Here is a 20,221-nt window from a genome sequence, read left to right as displayed (position 1 = left end):
CCGATGCAGGGGACATGGGTTCCTGCCCCGGTCCAGGAAGATTCCATGTGCCACGGAGCGGCTGGGCCCGTGAGCCATGGCTGGTGAGCCTGCGCGTCCGGAGCCTGTGCTCCGCAACGGGAGAGGCCACAACAGTGAGCGGCCCACGTATGGCAAAAAAAAAAAAAAAAGAGACACCTAGAAGAATGTTCTCCATATAGTTATTACCAGTGGCAATTTCTAGATGGTAGGATTCCAGCCAACTTTTATTCCGTTTTTGAAGTTTTCGGTATTACGTAATTTGTTTTACAATAAGCATGTGTGATTTTTATAAAACAAAAAAGTACTTCATGTCAGAGAAAATAAGAACAAATGTTTTGTTAATTTTTTTTTTTATTATGTTGGGAGTTTTTTTTTTTTTTTTGGCTGTGCCACGCAGCATGTGGGATCTTAGTTCCCCCACCTGGGATGGAACAGGCGCCCCCTGCATTGGAAGCGCAGAGTCTTAACCACTGGACCGCCAGGAAGTCCCCTGGGATTCTTTTTAAAGGACCAACAATTAAAAATCTTTTTTCTTTATGTATTAAAGTTGAAGGTTTTATCAACTTCAATCTGAACTGACCTGGTCCAGAGTCTTGTTACCCCATCCAATAGCTTTCATCTTACGTTTGACTTCCCACTGTTTCTGATAGGCCAAAATATGATTCAGAGGCCAAGGGTAAGGAGATCCATACCTAGCATGAGTGATCTAAAGCAAAAAGATTATGTTAAAAACATGATTCTAAAGACATAGCCTGTTTTCACAAATAAAATTCTAAGGGAAATATATTTCCAGAGACCACAAACAGAGCAATCTGAAAAAATAAAATAAAACAAAACATAGCTTGCAATCTAAAAATTAAGATTTTAAACCACTCCCTTTAAAAATATATAAACTTTCACATACTCTGCAACCAGTTATATCAATGACACACAGCTTCCCTAAAATGTATGTGCAAGCAAAATTAAAGTGAAAAACTATATCACTAATGGTATAAACCACAATGTTTCATTTATGAGCAGGGACTTATGATTCTGAGCAAAAGTGTTTTTTCATTAAATTTTAATTAAGATAAATGTTGCAGAACCACTCACCTCCCCTACAGTAGCTTCATCACACCACTGAAGATACAACTAGGAAAGAAAAAAACAGTCACCAAAACTTTAAAGTATCAAAGAGAAAATGGATAAAGAAAGTTATTTCTTGCCAGGGTAATTTTTTATAAGCCAACATCATAAAAGTCACATATGTGAGGGTTGTTTTTGTTTTTTCTAGGCTAATGTTGCTACATAGAATTATTAAACTTAACAGTGGTACCTATAAAAATATTTCTTATTCATAGAATACATCTCTAAATGCCAGTAAGGTATTTTACAGATACCATTTAAGAGAATTTCACAAGACCAAAATAAAATAATAGTGGGCAAGAGTCACTCCTGTTTACAAACAGAAAAACTAGAAATGATAATATCAGGCAACTTGTTCAAAGATAATGATCAAATAATTTGGGTAACCACACTAGCCCTAGAATTTGCTTGACTGTTTTCCTATTTTTCAGTAACTTTAACATAACCCATAAGAAAGATGATCTTTTATGAGAGAAAAAGCTTATTTTCAAGGCCTATTATCTTCTATTATACCTCTGCAGTCAACAGCATATTGTTGACTAATTCCATGTAGGCTTTCATTTCTGCTTTTTGGACTTCATCCAGCCCATCACTAAGAGAATGGCCCTAAAGGGAATTTAAAAAACTTTAAAAGAGCATCATATTAAATATACAAAAACTTTCAGTTATCTTACTACCAAGTAATACAACATCAATGTTTTACTGCAAATGTTCAATGGATTAATTTCCAAAATGCCCCCTAAAACATAATTATTTTATGTGAAAAAATAATACTTTGCTATCACTACAAAATATTAATAAGAAGTATTTACTTGTCATTATAAAAACGTATCTTTCAAGAGACAAAATTACATTATTATTTCACAAAAGAAGAAAACAACGATGGTCAGTAAACCTTGTTTTTTTTAAGAGACTAACCTTTTTAGTAATAAAATAAATTCCAAAGATTGACATGTGTTACTTATAAAGTGGTCAAAGATTTTTTAAAATATTATTAGTAAAGGATAGGGAAATAGACACTAATTTTTAAATTCTAATACAGTATAGTAATGAGTAGATGCATAAAATAGTATAAGCTGTAGTTGTAAGATTTTTTAAATGCATACCCTATAACACTGTATTATCACTCTTAGGAATTTATCCTAAGGAGATAATTTAACAAGTATACAAAGGTGTATATACAAGAATATTTGTATTAGCACTCAATAACAGCAGAAAATTGGCAACAACTTCAGTGTCCATCAATAAAGACTTAAATAAATAAATTATAATACATCCATATGATAGAATATTATACAACAATTTAAAAGGATAACATATATTTATAGTCATTAAATGGGAGAATTTCCAAACACATTGATGATTTTAAAAGGCAGGTTGCAAAATAATACATAACAGTATGACCTGTATTTTTCTATATATGCAAAAAACAATTCTGGAAGCACGTTCCCCAAAATGTTAATGGAGGTTGTTCTTTGATAACTACTAAAATCTAAACTGAATAATAATTCAAATGGGTAAATTAGTATTGATACATTCAACTTTTAAACATATTCTATAACTCCCTTCTCAAAGGTTAACCTGATATTTTACAACAATGAAGAGTTTTCATTTGTGACCAAAATTCTCATAAGCATGAGTTAGAAAATTATCTATCACTTTGTAAAGATCAAATGGCCCCTTTTGCCATTGACTTACATTATGGGGGAAAAAAAACTTACTCTTTAGAAATATTTCTCTGGTAGTTTATATCAGCATTTTGTAAAACTAGGTTAAAATCAACGTAAATGTTACAACACCCTAAAGAATGATGAATGACTTATTTAAAAGTAACTGTGATCAAATGCATTTAATATCTTTTCTATTACCTTGGCTTTAACGAATTGGACTATTGGACCAAGTTCCGATACTACTTGATTTCCTACGTGAATAAAAGGTACTTTACCTGTTGAGGGAGAAAAAAAATGTGAAAACACTCTCCATAAATTAAAGTTTGTGCTAAAAAGGTAATCAACACAAAACTGGGATATGTTTTATTAATACACAGTTTCCTAACCCTATGACTTTTGAAAATTATAGTTAAATGCGTATGTTAAATTCTAAAAATTTTTAAACATTAATTACTAATTTTAAAACAAAAGAAAAAAACAAGGAGATTCATTTCTAGAGTTCTTATATGTAATAACAGATCACAATATTCCCTTTTCAGAGCTAACACTAATAAATCACTATATAGCAGTAAATACTAATTATTCAAATTATATGAAACAAGCCTAGTCATTGGTTCATGACCACTGACAGATCCGAAAAAATTAAACTGGGCCTTCTCTTCAGAGTACAATGTATCAATCTACATTTAAGCTACATTTATGAAGCTTTTTTTTTTTTTACATCTACTACTTTCAAATCTCAGGTACCCATTCAGATCAATTGTTTAAGCACATAATGGTGCATTAATAAATGTATCTGACTCAAAAATATCAGGAATTAATAACAATCTTTGAAGGTATGCTAGCTTATGAATTATAATACAAAGTATGCTCTTAACACATGTGGGGAAAAAAGAAGTAGCATGCTTACAAAAACTGGTTTCCCTAAATAAATGCCACATTAAAAAAGTAATATTTCATTTTTTAAATACTAATAATAGATGAAATTATCAGCGATGACGATCTCCAAATAGCAATAAAGTCTACCTCAAATGCTAGAGGATGAAACTCTGTCAGACCTAGTTCAAATAGAGTTCACACTAACAGCAGGCTTCTTCGTGGTCCTTTTCAACAGATTCACTCCTCTCTCTGGCTTAGACAGCCTGAGGGTAATGGTTTAGGTGCACAGCACCAACAAAAGCTTCATCTGCATCCACAGGACATTACAAAGGAAAGGCAGGCCTTTTGGAATACAACTCAACAGAGGTATTTAGAAGACATTTCCATTTACCAATATAAAAACACTGAATTCTGCATTCCTTTTTTCTACCGCTTTATAAATCTTTCAAAAGAGAAAAAATTTTCTTATCTGCATTAAGAATTAGATCATACTCTTTTTTAACTTGGGATAATATCTTTGTAACTACTGTACTGATAGAAATAATGCAGGTCCTCTGAGATAATATGACCAGAGAATGAAAACTATTTGTGAATGAATGTCTAGACTGAAGAGTATTTTCTGGTGGTACATTTTGAGATCAAAGTATATTTCTCATTTTCATTATCCAGTTTGGAGTTCTTGGAAGACAGAGTTTATACTGGCATACCTTGTCTTATTGTACTTGGCTTTATTGTGCTTTGCAGATATTGCGTGTTTTTAGAAACGGAAGGTATGTGGCAACCCCGAATTGAGTAAGTGTATTGGTGCCATTTTTCCAACAGCATTTGCTTACTTTATGTCTCTGTATCACATTTTGGTAATTTTCACAATACCTTAAACATTTTCATTATTATCATATTTGTTATAAATATAAAACTTTAAAGGATGAGGAGTTGCTTCTTATGGATGAGCAAAGAAAGTGGTTTCTTGAAATAAAATCTACTCTTAGTGAAGATGCTGTGAAGACTGTTGAAATGACAACAAAGGATTTAGAATATTATATAAACTTAGCTTATAAAACAGCACCAGGGTTTGAGAGGATTGACTCCAATTCTGAAAGACGTTCTACTGTGGGTAAAATGCTATCAAACAGCATTGCATGCTACAGAGAAATCGTTTGTGAAAGGAAGAGTCAATCAAAGAGGCAAACTTCAATGCTGTCTTATTTTAAGAAATGGCCAGGGACTTCCCTGGTGGCACAGTGGTTGAGAATCCGCCTGCCAATGCAGGGGACACGGGTTAAAGCCCTGGTCCGGGAAGATCCCACATGCTGCGGAGCAACTGAGCCTGTGCGCCACAGCTACTGAGCCTGCACTCTAGAGCCCATGCTCCGCAACAAGGGAAGCCACTGCAATGAGAAGCCCACACACCACAATGAAGAGCGGTCTCCGCTGACCACAACTGGAGGGAGCCCGCGGACAGCAACGAAGACCCAACGCAGCAATCAATCAACAATCAATCAATGAGTGAATGAATGAATGAATGAATGAAACAATAAGAAATGGCCAGAGCCACCCCAACCTTCAGCAACCACCGCCCTGATCAACCAGCAGCCATCAATATGGAGGTAAGACCCTCCACCAGCAAAAAGGTTTTGACTCACTGAAGGCTCAGATGATGGCTAGCATTTTTTAGCAATAAAATATTTCTAACGGAGATCTGTATAGTGTTTTTTTAGCCACAATGTTATTTCACACTTAACAGACTACAGTATAGTGTAAACATAACTTTTATATGCATCGGGGAACCAAAAAAATTCCATGTGACTCATTTTATTGCGATATTCGCTTTACTGTGGTGGTCTGGAACCAAACCCCACAGTATCTCAAGGTACGCCTGTATTTCATTTCTTTTCTTAAAAATACTATGAGCATTGTAGATTCTGAAGCAGGGAAGCAGTGTGGGTAGTCAAATGAATACTCATATATCTCTAAATATAAAGAAATAAATACAAATCAAGGCAACAAGGGACTTACCTGGTGGCGCAGTGGATAAGAATCCACCTGCCAATGCAGGGGACACGGGTTTGAGCCCTGGTCCAGGAAGATCTCACATGCCATGGAGCAACTAAGTCCGTATTCCACAACTACTGAGCCTGCGCTCTAGAGCCCGCAAACCACAAATACTGAGCCTGCGTGCCACGACTACTGAAGCTCAGGTGCCTAAAGCCCATGCTCCGCAACAAGAGAAACCACCACAATGAGAAGCCCGCGCACTGCAATGAAGAGTAGCCCCTGCTCGCCACAACTAGAGAAAGCCCGTGCACAGCAACGAAGACCCAACACAGCCCCCAAAATTAATTAATTAATTAATTTTTTTAAAAAATCAAGGCAACAAATTAGAAGTAAATAATGTTTTCTGTCACTAGCCTGACTTAAGGTGGAGCCAGTGTTATATCCTTATTATTGGAGGTGATCAGGCAAAAGCAGAGTGAGACAGTTATCCTCTGGCACCAAAGGTCATAAAAAAAAAAAAACCCAAAGGCCCTGCTTCTCATTTTAGGCAGAATAATCATTTTTGGAACTTTTATATTTAAAGAAAGCAAGATGTTGCCAAGCAAGTTTATTTATTCAGAGAATATTAGAAATAGAAAGGACCTTGGATGTCATCTAATACAACCACCTCATATTACAGATGAAGTCACTGAGGCTCAAAGAAAAGTGAAATTTCCCAGGAAAACTGTTAACATGTGACAAAGTCACAGAAGGGTTAGACTAAAAATTTCCTAACTCTTAGCCAAGCGGTCTTCTGACTATTCCATGATGTTCTCTGCTTTAAAAATCTACCAACAACCAGATCAAACAAGCAAATAAAATATAACACATTCCCATGGTCACCCAAATCATATGATGAAAGAAATACTAGAGACAATGAAATTTAAATACCTTAATAGAAAGTGCCATTTTCATCTACCTATAGGAGACTTCTCCTATGCATATATGTATATATGCATGTATTGTAGTCTCTATAATATTTATGTTTGTCTTTCCTAGAATCTATAAAGATGGATAACTACCTAGGTAATACTACATATAGTACATTCATTTTAGGAAATAGGTGGATAAGCTATATGGCTTCTCCTTGATTTGTCAAAGATATTAACTTTAGTATTAGATTACTAACCTTTTTATATGTATATCTACACTCTTTGTATGACTACACAGAGGAAAAAGATGGACAGAACCCAATATAATTCATTTCACCAGAATTCAATAAAGTTTATAAAACCTATGTATAAATTTAAAGCAAAATGATTCAATTAATAGCCTTCAATAATCTAAAAGATGTGTATGTTTATAAGTCTAAAAATTCATTTATTGAAACATTTTTAAAATGTATATTCATAAACCTATAAATGTAGAGGTATTCATATAGAAATTTCAGTGTGTATAGAGAGGGTGTCTTCACAGCTGTTGACAATTATTATCACCCTTAAGAGTTTATGATGAAAAAAATGTCATTTCTAACGATCCAAGTCATTCCTAAATTATCACCACAATAAAGAGATCGATAAATGTCTCCCTAAAAAGCAATGTAACACACTTATACCAATCAGTTATATTTAATGAATTTATTCATAAAGCAGTGGTTCTATATGTTATTATTGCTCCAGCAAAATGACAATTATAATAACCCATACCAATTCTATTTATTTATCAGATTTGGTGGCACTATATTTTTATATTAAAAATTACCTGAATCATATTTATTTAAAACTGTACCTTAATCTACTAATACATGATACACAGAAAAGGCAATACTATTAAAAAAATAGCAGAAAGGCTAAAACCTTATTAAGAAAAAGTACCTTAAAAACTTAAAATGAAACAAAAAGAATCAGAAACCAAAGACATTCAGATCTATGACATGTTAATTTAATTATTCCACAATCTCTCTTCTTCCATTGGCATAATGGGAGAATAAAATTTAGAGAAGTGTATTTAATAATAAATGGATTCACATATTAAAATTTGTTTTCTGAAGAAGGAACAGTCTTACGTAAATAAGACTGGGGGAAATCTGAGATTATGTATTTTCTTAACATTTACTATTTGAAACAATTCCCCTAACTTTCCAGTAATCACCTCTGACCACAGAGTTGAAATGAGTAGACACGTCACCCCAAGACTGTCAAGTTTGCAACTGTAACTTTATAGAATGGGAAAATTCTTCAAAGGGTAAACAAAAAATATAGGCATTTAAAAAATCTAGGTACAAACTGGACTATCACTGCAATTTTATCAATGCAGAATATTAACAGAGAAGAAAAACAAAACTAAAAAACACTTACCAGATGGAGACATATATTCTGCATTTGCCCTGCAAACCACTTTGACGGGCAGATTACACATCTGCAAAAAGGCCTGTCAACCAAGAGAAGTCTACAGTAAGTCTAGTGAAAGTATATGCATATTCAAACACAACTTTTCATTTATTTCTTTTCTAAACTTAAGTAATAGCTCAGGAAAAGAAAAAGAATGAATCAACTTAAAGAAAAAGATTTGTACTCTTTCAAAAATAAAATGTCATTTCAATACTAAAAATCAATATGACTTAAGACACCAGTAAATGTATAAAACTTAAAGCGTTTATACACACAAATGTAAATTATCCACTTATTTTACTGCATTAGTTTATGTAAGTCAGCAATACTGTATATTTATTTAATTTTCTTTAACAGATGACTAAAGTCCAAACTTTATAAGCTAACTAACTTCCACTACTCTTTACAGAATCCTTATCTTTCCTGTCTTAGGGGAAAACTCTCAAAATGTTATTTTTACTACTTCAAAGTTCTCTCCAATAATACTTAACATCCTAATGTGTAGCTTTCATGCTTATTAACTCACTTTTTAAAGATATAGAATTGTTTATTTTTACTTTGTTTATAGCAACAAAAATTTTATAAGTGACTTAATTGTCTAACAATAGGGAACTGTTAAATTATTTATGGTAAATGCAAACCATATAATTTTATACAACAATTTTTAAAAATCATTAATTATATCTTCACACATGACGGCCTGAAATAAGAACTTTATTTCCAAAGCTTCCTTCCAACTGGGTGTGACCAATGTCTAAATTCTGGCCAACGGGACTCAAAGTTCTGGGCAACTGCTCAGGAAGTTTCTTTAAAAAGAAAAGATATGACCTCTCCTCTTTTTCCTTCTTGCTGACTAGAATGTGAAAAAAATGATTTACAGCCACCATAGCCAAACTGAATCACAGTAGAAGCTGAGTGTTGAAGACGGTAGAGCAACAAGAAGAGGCAAGAAGCCTAAGTTTTTGATAATCATTCAGTCCCAAACCTGGATTACTTGTATTAAAAAAAGAAAGAAAGAAAAGAAATAAACTTCTATCTTTTTAAGCCACTGCTATTTTGGGTTTTCCATAACTTACAGCCAAACCTAATCCTGACTAATTTACCAACAATTACTGTTTCTAGGTTTAAACAGCACCTCACCCAAACAAAAGTTGACTCCTCTATGTCTATATAAGTATAACTAACAGTCCTCTAAATACTATAACCTATGCTCTGAATTTATAACAATAATAGTGAGCTTCTTGGTTGGCCCACAAGTATGGACTCCAGGTAGTGGTTCTCCAGCTTCAGTGTACCATCAACGTCATGTGGAACGCTTGTTAAAACACGGATTGCTAAGAAGGGAAGAATTAGAATAAGTATAAAGAGAACTTTCAAGAAGACTGAGAAGGAAGAAGGGAATTAAGAAGGGTCAACTCCCTTCTATTATATATGTATCTGTACCCAATGATGGAAAAAGGTTGAGCTCATTAAAACATATATAGGAAATAGGCTGAAATGACAAGAACCAGGCAGAATAACTGACATACAAGATCCTTGAGAAGATAAAAAGGAATGAAATAAGAGCACAAGTGGAAGCATCTGTTTTTTTCAGGAAACAGGACACTTTTTCCACTGTACTTGCAAGGGGTGGTCAGCATCAGTGATGATGACTGCAAGCTGATAAGTGAGAAGGACAAGAAAATGAGGGAGTGCTCATATTCTGTGAAATGGGAGAAAAAACTGTCTGCCGAGAATGTAGGACTAAGAGGGGGTTTAGGCCTTCAGAAGAACAAAAAGAATTTGAAAGAACGGCTTAATGCATCTTCTCAAAGGTCAGAATAATACTCAGTTGTTAGTTAACAATCATAGCACTATATAAAATAGTAAATATGGTATATTTTGCTAACCTCCATGTACATTGGTAAATGTACTAATCATTGTTCCAAAAAGCTGTGTTTCACTAAAAGAGATTAAGCAAAATTGTAACGTTCTACAATCAAAGCCGTGTTTCCAGTCCTGTGAATTTTTTTTACTTCTTTACTAAAAAATAACTGGCTTAATTTTAACCAATTTAACAACATTCAACTTACCACAGACCTCAATTGATGGCACAATTCTACTTAGCCAAAGATTAATTTTATAGCATTTACTGCAATTATTCTTCATCCCTGATTAAAAAGAAATTTTCTGAATTAATCTGAATTAATCACAAAGAAGTCTGATGTCACAAACACAGTATTTTCATCCAAACATTAAAAATGAAAACCAAAACATTACCATTACTGTCTTCAAGAATATTAAAATTCCAAATCCAGGGCTTCCCTGGTGGCGCAGTGGTTGAGAGTCCACCTGCCAATGCAGGGGACACGGGTTCGTGCCCCGGTCCGGGAAGATCCCACATGCCATGGAGCGGCTGGGCCCGTGAGCCATGGCCGTTGAGCCTGCGCGTCCGGAGCCTGTGCTCCGCAACGGGAGAGGCCACGACAGTGAGAGGCCCGCGTACCGCAAAAAAAAAAAAAAAAAAAAATTCCAAATCCAAAACAGACTTTGATTCAACAGTATTTCTCCTTTCTCTTGTAGCACAGGAGAAAAATCTCTGAGGCTCCAAAATAGTACTTTCACCTTTCACTTGCATTTTCAATCTATTATTAGCACCTCAAATACTCTAATTAAAACAGGTATGATACACCAACCTAAAACACATTTTATTTTCAATTCTGAATAGCAATCTGCATAATTTTATTCTTATGTAAATACAAAGAAAAATGTAGTTCTAATTATAATAAGGAAAGTTAGGAAAATTCAGCCAACTCCTCTTCCTCTGTTGGATACATTATTCCAAACTAATTCAAGTGATTGACAACATAAAATAATTTAAATAAAAAATTTAGCACATCCTATGAGAACAATGATTTATAACTGTGCTGTCTAGTATGGTAGCCACTAGTCACCTGTGGCTACTTAACTTAAATTTAAATTGATTAAATTTGAATAAAATTTTTAATTCAGGTCCCCAGTCACACTAGCCATTTCACATGCTCAATAGCCATATGTGGCTAGTGGCTACCATATTTATTGGCCAGTACAAATAACAGAACGTTTCCATCATCACAGAAAGTTCTACTGGACAGTGTGAGTCTATTGCAATAGCAATGGTAATAGCAATAGCAATAGCAATGGTAATCAGTGCATAAAAGATACCTTAGCAAAACAGGCTGACATCATCTGAAAGAGATTAGGCTAAATATTATAAAAACAACCTGCACAGTATTACAGTGATGACTGTGAGACATTAAACACCATAATATTTTCAATTTTCAGAAAGAACTAATATAGGGTTTACTCATTTGCTGAGCAACCCCAATTGACAAAATGGGTCAGGTAAGTTTATTAAAATGTGAAAAATAAGAACTTTAGAATGAATAAATTAAAGCACAGCCAATAAATATATTCTTTGAATATAAATTTACTGAGTACCTAAACATATGACATGGTAGGACTTTTTTAAACACACACACGCACACAGAACATAATACCCAGTACCTAAAGTCTAAGACCCTGAAATTTAATTAGCTTCATGTAGTTTCAACATATTGAGTGAATTAATTAAGTTCATAGCGTCAAAAAAATTCATTGAAGGGTATGTCTGTATATTTTTTTATTTCCGCAAAAAAATTCAAAGGAAAAAAGTAATACTAGATCATCGAGAACCAGTTAAACATGAAGGACTGAACTTACACATTTATCTCTGCAACCTCTCAAAAAATCCAATGAAATAACAGTGAAGAAGCAGAAAATGTGTAAACCCAGAAAAACACAAAGAATGGAAGAGGAGACCAAAGCAGACCAGAGATGTCAACCCATTTTTATAAGATAAAAAGCAGACTTAGCAGGGCAGAGGAAGCTGAAACCTAAGGGCATGCAGAGGAGAAAATGAATACATTTGCATCACAGAAACTGGGAAGATTCCAAAACTGGAGGTACCAAGTACCACAGAAGGCAGAGGTGAGGTAAAGGACTAAAAATAGGAGAATTGGATGAAAGTCTGTAAAAGCATCAGACAACTAGCCCGCCCCCAATCTGGCAGGAGACAGGGTTTCATTCTCTGGAGAAACCCAACCAGAGAGGCTCCTGACTCAGGACCCAAAGCACAGCAGAGGGCCCTGGGTAGAGGGTCACACTGGAAGGAAGGTTAAGGGAAAGTATGTACACTGTAGAGAGCCACAGCACCCTCTCCCTCTCAGCTCCCAAACACTGGCAGCCACATTAAGTCCTCCAGAGTACCCCTCCATTGAAAACACCTACCAATACTGATGATTTTAGTGAGGGGTAGGGACAGTCGCCAAAAAATGGCCACTGTGCAATCAGTCTATAGTGAAGCCCGCACGTCAAAAAGTCCCTCAATGCCCCATCAGCTTTTTAGTGCCTCACTCTTAAATATAAATTGTTAGCAGAGATCAACAGATATTTGAGGAAAGCCTCAAACATACAGAGCCAAAACAAACTACAAAAAAAAAAAGAGAGGAAATAGAAAATGCAGACAGCAACTTCAAAGAAAAATTATAATGGCTAATATTCACTGAGCACTTACTATGTGCTAGGTATTTGCATAAGAGCTTAACTCTATGAGGTAGGTACAAAAAAAAATCCCTATCTTAAGATGAGAAAACAGAAGTACAGGGAGGTCAAGGAATCTATTCAAGGCATTTAGGAAGAAAGGAAAGGAAGGAGGGAGGGAAGAAAGGAGAGAAAAAGGGAAAGAAAGGAAAAAAAGAAAGAAAAAGGAAAATGAAAAGAAGCAAAGCATACAAAGGACTGAGATGACACTGAATGTCTCAGAAGAAGCTCCAAAAGCTAAAGGATGACAAAAGGCTTTCAAAATTCTAACGAAAAATCTTGCCAACCTAAAATTCTACATGTGGCCAAGGAATCAATCAGGTGTGAAGATAGAATTTTTTAAAAAAACATAACACAAGGTCTTTTTTAAAAGCCTAAAATAAAAATAATAAACCAAGAAAAAAAAAAGAATATGGGATGCAGAAAATTAGGGAATCCAACATAAAAGGCAGGCAAGAAGAATTCCCTGAATGATGATGAATAGCAGTCTTAACAACCAGCTATGACGCCAACCAAGAAAGAAACTGTCCCAATTAAAGTAGAAGGAACAGGGCTTTCAACGGTAATAGTTCCAAGAAATAAGTAAATAAAGGACCTGACGTGTTTGACCATTGTGAGGGGGAGTTTTACAGTTCAGTCAAAGAGTTTAGGAGAGAAAACTACCCAAATGAATTAAATAAAGCAATTACTTACTCAATGGAAAAAAAATCATATAGAAAGAGTATGTTCATTGTACACTAAGCCACTCAGCTGGGGTAAATATTTACATTCTAATTATAATATAAACACTGAATATTAATTTAACAAAAGTTAAAGAACTATTGGGAAGATGGGGAAGGAGAAGGGGAAGAGAGCTGCAAATGGTAAATTTCGTAGTGGAATTCAATAGATATATTTAAATTAAAAAATGAAACGGCAACACAAGCATCTTACTTCGAAATATAGAGGTAAATATACCCAGGGGAAAAAAAATACAGCTGAAAGAACGGAAAGTGGTTGTTTCTGGGTATCAGGATTTGCGGTGAGGTAAGGGTGGGACAGTCGACTGTTTTCTGTGTGTGATAAGACTCCCATACATTGATGGTGGGAGTGGTAAACGAGCTAACCACTCTGAACTGTTCGGTAGTATTGACTATTAAGCAGATGCCTACTCTGTCAGCCAACAATTCCCCTCCCAGAAATACACCGAAAAGAAACGAGGCATATAGCCACTAACACACAAGAATGCTCCTAGCAACTTCGTCCATATAATCAAATAAAGGAACTCAAATGTCCGTTAACATGAGCAGCAACTCTAAAATTCCGAATTCCAAGCTAAAAAGGATATATAATGTTATCAATTGCTATTATAAAAAAGTGAAAAATATAAAAAGATTACACATTTTTCTTAACTCTAAATTCTTTAGAAATAGCATACTTGGAGAACTTTTAAATCAGAGAAATTCTAGAAACAGTCCCAGAAGGTAACACCTATGATAATCCATAAAGATTCTAAATTCTATTTCTTCACTAATTACTTCTGAATCATATCTTCTGGGAACTACAGCTCAAATATTTTGTAAAAACTAGTTTTGAGACATAAAATATATTTCATTTACATATAATTGAAACTAAGGCCAGGAGTCTAAAGAAATAAGAACAATCTGTTACCAATCAATCCGACCCTTACAAATACTTTAAATCCTATATTCAAAAGTTATTTTAGATAACAGTGCCACTCCTTTTATTAGATCATAAAACTAGCATCTTAAATGTTGGGGGAAAACCTAACACATGTTGCAGATAAAAGAATGTCTTGTGATTGCTGGGGTGGGGTCGGGGGCAGCAGCAGCGGGAGGGATGAATGAACTGGGGGTGTGGGGTTAGCAGACACAAACGACTATATACAGGATGAATAAACAACAAGGTCCTACTGTAGAGCACAGGGAACTACATTCGGTATCCTGTGATAGACCAGAATGGAAAAGAATATGAGAAAGACTGTATATGTATGTATAACTGAATCACTTTCCTGTATAGTAGAAATTAACACAACATTGTCAATCAACTATACGTCAATAAAATAAATTAAAAAAAAAAGAATGTCAGGAATATAGACAGGGATCCTGTAACAGCAATCCTTCAGTAACATGGTGGCAAGGCTTCTGATTCCTCTTCCTTCTCATTTCAGAACACTCTGTCTTCTAAAACTAGCTTTTACTGCTGTAATTCCCAGTTATGTGCCTGGTACATAACAGATAATAATTATCAGCTCAATGAATAAATGAACAAACACACAAAAATCTGAACAATACATAAACCACAAAATAAACAAAAAGTAGAGAATCCAAAACTCAGTACACCTAGTTCTAGTCATACATGAATTTTTCTAAATGAAACAACAGAAACTTCTGATAATAAAAACACAGGGGGGAAAAAAAGGCTGCTTTTGTCAAAATTCAAGACAAAATTTATACTCAACCACTGGTCGGGGTATAAATCAATGTAATCTTTTTAAAGGGCACTTTGGTAACATCTACCAAAATTCTAAATATACATAGCCTTTGACCCAGTAATTGTATTGCTAGAAATATACCATATGGGCATATTTATATAAGATTATATAAGATATATGTAAGGATATTCACACCTAAGCCCTATTTATAGTAGCAAAGTCATAATTATTACAATAGCCTAATATCCGTCAATAAGAGACTGGTTCAATAAACTGTGGTGAATCTATTAATGGAATATTTGTAGCCTTCAAAAAAGAATGGGGTTGCCCCTCAACTGAACTTCTCACACTAAATTCCAAAGACATTTCTCATCTGGGCTACTGAATGACATAAGACAGTATACGCCAAATGCAGAATTCCTTTTTGTGTTATTTTTCTTCTAAAGGCCTGGAGCAAATCACTTAAACCATAGCTTAATAATGCCTGCAAAAAGCTAATTTATTTGGTCCATTGCATAGCTTCCTGTGAGCTAACTTAGTAGGAGGATATAATTTTGAATATCTAGAAGAATGAATGGAAAGCAATTATTCACTCATTCACTCACTCAATAAATATTATTGAGCATGTGCTATTTATCAGAAACTGTTCTTGGCACTGGGAATAGAGTGGTCCCAGACCTCATGGAGTTTACATTCTAATGGAGACAGATAAGCAAATAAACCAGAATAGATCCACTGTGATTCCTGCTACTTAGAAATACAAAGCAGTGTGAGGGTATTGCCATTATATGTAGGATGGTCAGATAAGGGTTCACCGGTAACATACCATTTGAGCATAAACCTGAAGAAAGTTAGGGAGCAAGCCATGTAGGTTTCTAGGAGAAGAGCAGTCCAAGTTCAAAGCAGTTCTGTGCTTCAACTGGAGTGTTTGAGGAACAGCAACAAGACCTGTGTGACGATGCAGACTAAGGAAGTGAGTGGTAAGAGACGAGCTCAGAGAGACAACCAGGAGATCATGTAGGACATAGAGATAATTGTAAGGATTTTGGCTTTTAATTTGAGTGAAACGAACAATCATTACAGGGGGTTGAGCTGAGGACTGTTGGAATCTGACTGACATTTTAAAGGATTACAAACCACTATACAGAGATTACATTGTAAAGAGTAGAAGGGTGGAAACACAAGAACTAGTTAGGAATCCAGGCAAGAAATGGTGGCAGCCCAGGCCAGGATAGGAGAGCTGGAGGTGGTAAGTCAGATTCTGGCTATGTTTTCAAGGTAGGGTCAAAAAGATTTGCTGGTAACTGGATGTGGACATAGCAAAAAAAGAGAGGACTCCAAAGATGACTCAAAGTTTCTCACATAAACAATAAGAAAGATGGAATTGCCATTTACCAAAATAGGAAGAACTGTGGGATGAGCAGGTTTGGGTGGGAGGAGGAGGATTCAGGGGACTTTAGCTGGTCTTCTCTAATTATCACTTCTCTGTTAGACTTCTGACAGGCAATGAATAGCAGAAAACTCTGCTCTCTTTTCAAAGGCCTGGAGTTGCAAATGGCACAGTTATATGCTTTGAAACCAGATAAACAGATTCTAATGAAACATCAAGAAGCCCCATCTCAAAGGCCACCCCATCTCTTTTATGAACAAAGGTGACAGAAATACCTACAAATCAGTATCATCTTTGTCAACACTTTCCTGCAAGTACGGTAATATCAAGGTGTTAAGAAACTGGTAGAGCTACAGATATTATGCAGAATAAAAACACAATCAAGGACCGTTTTTATCTTTGATCTTTTCTGCATCTATAGCCCACCACGCTTAAAAACTGAAAAGTCAATTTAACACCTGGTTAAACAAGAAGCTTTAAGAAGCTAAGAAACCATCTGATAAGAACAGTATTATCTTCTGAAAATTTACTGAGAAGTACCACATGAAGGAGCCACTGTCAGCCGGGCCCTTTAAAAACTCAGCAACTATGGCTCAGTTGTCAGAAAATTTAAAATAAGCATGCAAGTCTCACAATTAATATAAGCAGGTAAGCAGAATAACATTAATGAGCAAATCAAACAAAACAAAACATCTCAAATAGTATTCCAGAAAGAATCTAGGGGGAAATCAGTGAAATTAAATTTAAGCCAAAAAGTCATCAATTTCTTTTACAGAAAACAATAATTATGATGGTCCCTGACAGAAGTAAGGAAATAGAATCTACAACCTTAAAAACCTTAAAATATCAAATACCCTTTGTTTTAATTGCATTATGTTAACAACAACCAAAAAGGTAATTAAAAATATTCAGTTCATGAAATGGTGTAAAGGGCTCAACCCTGGCTGAATGGAAACACAGCCAGCCAACAACAGGCCCACCCTGGTCACTGCATTTGCACACGGCGGACGCTGCCTCATTGAGATGCTGTCCTTACCATCATTTAGAGTAATCTGACTCTCTGTTGCTGACTCATAAGCCACACCACTCTTATGACTGGGCTACTATTAGCACACTCTCACTCCTTATTTGTCACTGGTTAAGTGCCCTAGCAGAACCTAACAGATCCTAACAGAGTAGATATTTAAGAAGCAAACTGTTTAAGTGGGAGACTATAGTGTCTTTTGAAAAATGGGAATCCCCTGCCTCAGTCTTAAAAGTCAATATAGAACAAAAAAAAGTTAATAGAGCAGTGAGACGGCTCTGGGTGGAATCTTGGTGATGACTGTTAATGTGAGAAAGTTCCTTTACCTTGTGAGCTTTCCCATTTCTAAAATGAAGACACCTTATTATGCAGATTAACTGAAGTGTTGTAGGTAAAACACTTTACATACTGTCTGGCACATAGTATTTCAATAAATATAAGGTATTATTATTAAAATTAGTAGTAATAATATTAGTAATAATAAATACTCATAGAGCTATCTGCAAAAGAAGAAAGACTATTTAATCTTGGTGATTTCAAAAGAAAACTTCACTTATTTTATTACCTATTAACACCTCCTTAAGAGAAAAGGGCAAATAATAATTACATACTGTAACAGTTATACTTATTTATAATCAAAATAGAAAAATTGTGCACTAAGACAGAAATCTTTAAGTAGATATTAAAAGAATAAATAAGGGAACATAACCAAAAGCTTATACAATATAAAATCTTCTCAACATGGCAAAAACAACTGAAGACATTTTGATATTGACATCAACTTTTACTTTACAAATAATTTTTCAAAGTCATACATACTGATGAAACTGATAAAAGGCCTCCCCCTCCAGAACATAAGTTCCATTAGTACATGATGACCACGCCTATCTTGCTCACTACTTTATCCTCAGCACACCACAGGTTCTCAATAAACGTTTGCTTAATGAATAAGACACAGATATTCATAATAATAAATACAAACATACCTAAGTTCATAGAAAACCAGTAAGCTACAACAAAGATTAGCATTTTGTTATTTTATGTTACCAAAGCTCACTGCATTAAAAAGATCAATGTAATCCCTGTTATATTCAGAGGTATTTAAGCAGGTATGTTTTAGAAAAACAATAACAGGAATTCAACTTCTTAAAAAATTAGCTATGCAGAAATCATCAGAAACCACAATTCAATATGCACAAAAAGCTCTAAATAGAGCAAATTTGTTACCAAAAACATGAAATGCTATTGGGAGTGCATACAAAACATCACATCAGAGAATAGGACCTTCCTAATTAACACAACTCTCACCTGAATACCACTCTTGGAATATATGACTCAAGTTTAGATATATCAATATCTGACAGCTGTAGAAAAAAATCAAGTGCAGAAAGAAAGCAACAAAAAAGATAACCAGAATAGGAAAAGATATAAGCTTTCCCTGTTAGAATTAAATATAAATAAAAGTAAATCGTAGGGTCAAAATTAAGTAAAAGAGTTATAAAATAGTCAAAGACACAGAAAGAATAATTCTTGTAACCCAAGAACCTAATACAGTACCAGTCACAGAGTTGGCACTCAGTGAACAATTTGGGAGTAATGACAGGAAACTACTTTTTCTCTGAGTTCCTATAATGAATGTTGTAAAGTTTTGTGATTTACAGATTAAATATTCCCAACTGAGAAAAATAACAACAAGAAAAAAACCCTAAATTTAAAATTCTTAGGATAAGTTAAATAGTAGATGGCAGCAGTATGAAATGTATTCATTTCATTTTAATAACCTAATGGTAACTTGATACTGAATCATTTACCAATGAGCAACACCAATTAATTTATTTTCTTTATTCCAAAAATAAAATGAACATTTATCTTATAAGTTAAATACATAACAATACTCTTTAATTGCACTTAAGCAATAAAATCAACATTGCTTGCCAATAAAAATATTAAAAGAACTCAAAATTTTAAAGAATTGTCCTCAATAACCTTTTAAAAGATTGGGTGCTTTAAATTGATTAACACTGTGGAATTTAAGGGATTATAAACATAGTTTCTAAATGTATGTAAACTTAACATTAACAAAATTATCCAAAGTCTAAATAGAAAACAATCCATTTTCAGTCCAATCATTACCAGTTATCCTTAGACAGCAGGCCTCAGGTTTTCTTCTTTAGGACAAAGCTTCTATTTATTTCATAATTAAATTTGAATTATTTTAGGTAAGAACTCACTAAGAACTATTCTAAAACACGCAATACCATTTTCAGGGCACAAAATAAAAATGGTTCTGAATTTTAATTCATATCTTGTTTTACCCAAACACAAAGGAAAATCTGTGACAACAACTGAAGGATTATTTTCCACCTTACTGAAGAGACATGTTTTAAAATTAAAAACGATGAACAAATCTATCTACAAAGTAATTCATTTTTTATATCAAACAGCTGCAGACCCTGTAATTGAAATAATGTATCTAAGGTTACAAATGAAAAGTGTTAGGTATCATTCTTGAAGTGACAGATTAAGTTCCTAATCCAGTTAAAGTAATAGCCATATTTGTAGTTTAACATAAATTAAGACCTTAATTATATTTGTGACCATTTTAAACAAAATAACAAATTCCTTTGTACCTGGCAATGTAATTTATATCAAAGCCAGGTTCATTTTCCAAACCAATCTATTTCACACTGCAGAAATACTCTGGTATAATGGTAT

The 20,221-nt window shown here is 34.4% G+C and overlaps 1 protein-coding gene across 1 annotated transcript in view; it reads right to left on the bottom strand.

Annotated features, from left to right (window-relative positions):
* The window catches only part of MTX2 (metaxin 2), a 63,764-nt gene that overhangs the window by 10,882 nt on the left and 32,661 nt on the right, over positions 1–20,221 (bottom strand). The window contains exons 4-8 of the mRNA XM_060106454.1: positions 8,027–8,099; positions 3,015–3,091; positions 1,660–1,752; positions 1,114–1,152; positions 602–727 (exon numbers count right to left, since the gene is read on the bottom strand). Coding sequence (XP_059962437.1) covers positions 602–727; positions 1,114–1,152; positions 1,660–1,752; positions 3,015–3,091; positions 8,027–8,099 — 408 coding nt within the window. The remainder of the gene's footprint in view (positions 1–601; positions 728–1,113; positions 1,153–1,659; positions 1,753–3,014; positions 3,092–8,026; positions 8,100–20,221) is intronic.

Source organism: Mesoplodon densirostris, chromosome 8 (assembly GCF_025265405.1).
Source record: "Mesoplodon densirostris isolate mMesDen1 chromosome 8, mMesDen1 primary haplotype, whole genome shotgun sequence".
Lineage (NCBI taxonomy): Eukaryota > Metazoa > Chordata > Mammalia > Artiodactyla > Ziphiidae > Mesoplodon > Mesoplodon densirostris.
This window is presented reverse-complemented; position numbering and strand designations above follow the sequence as displayed.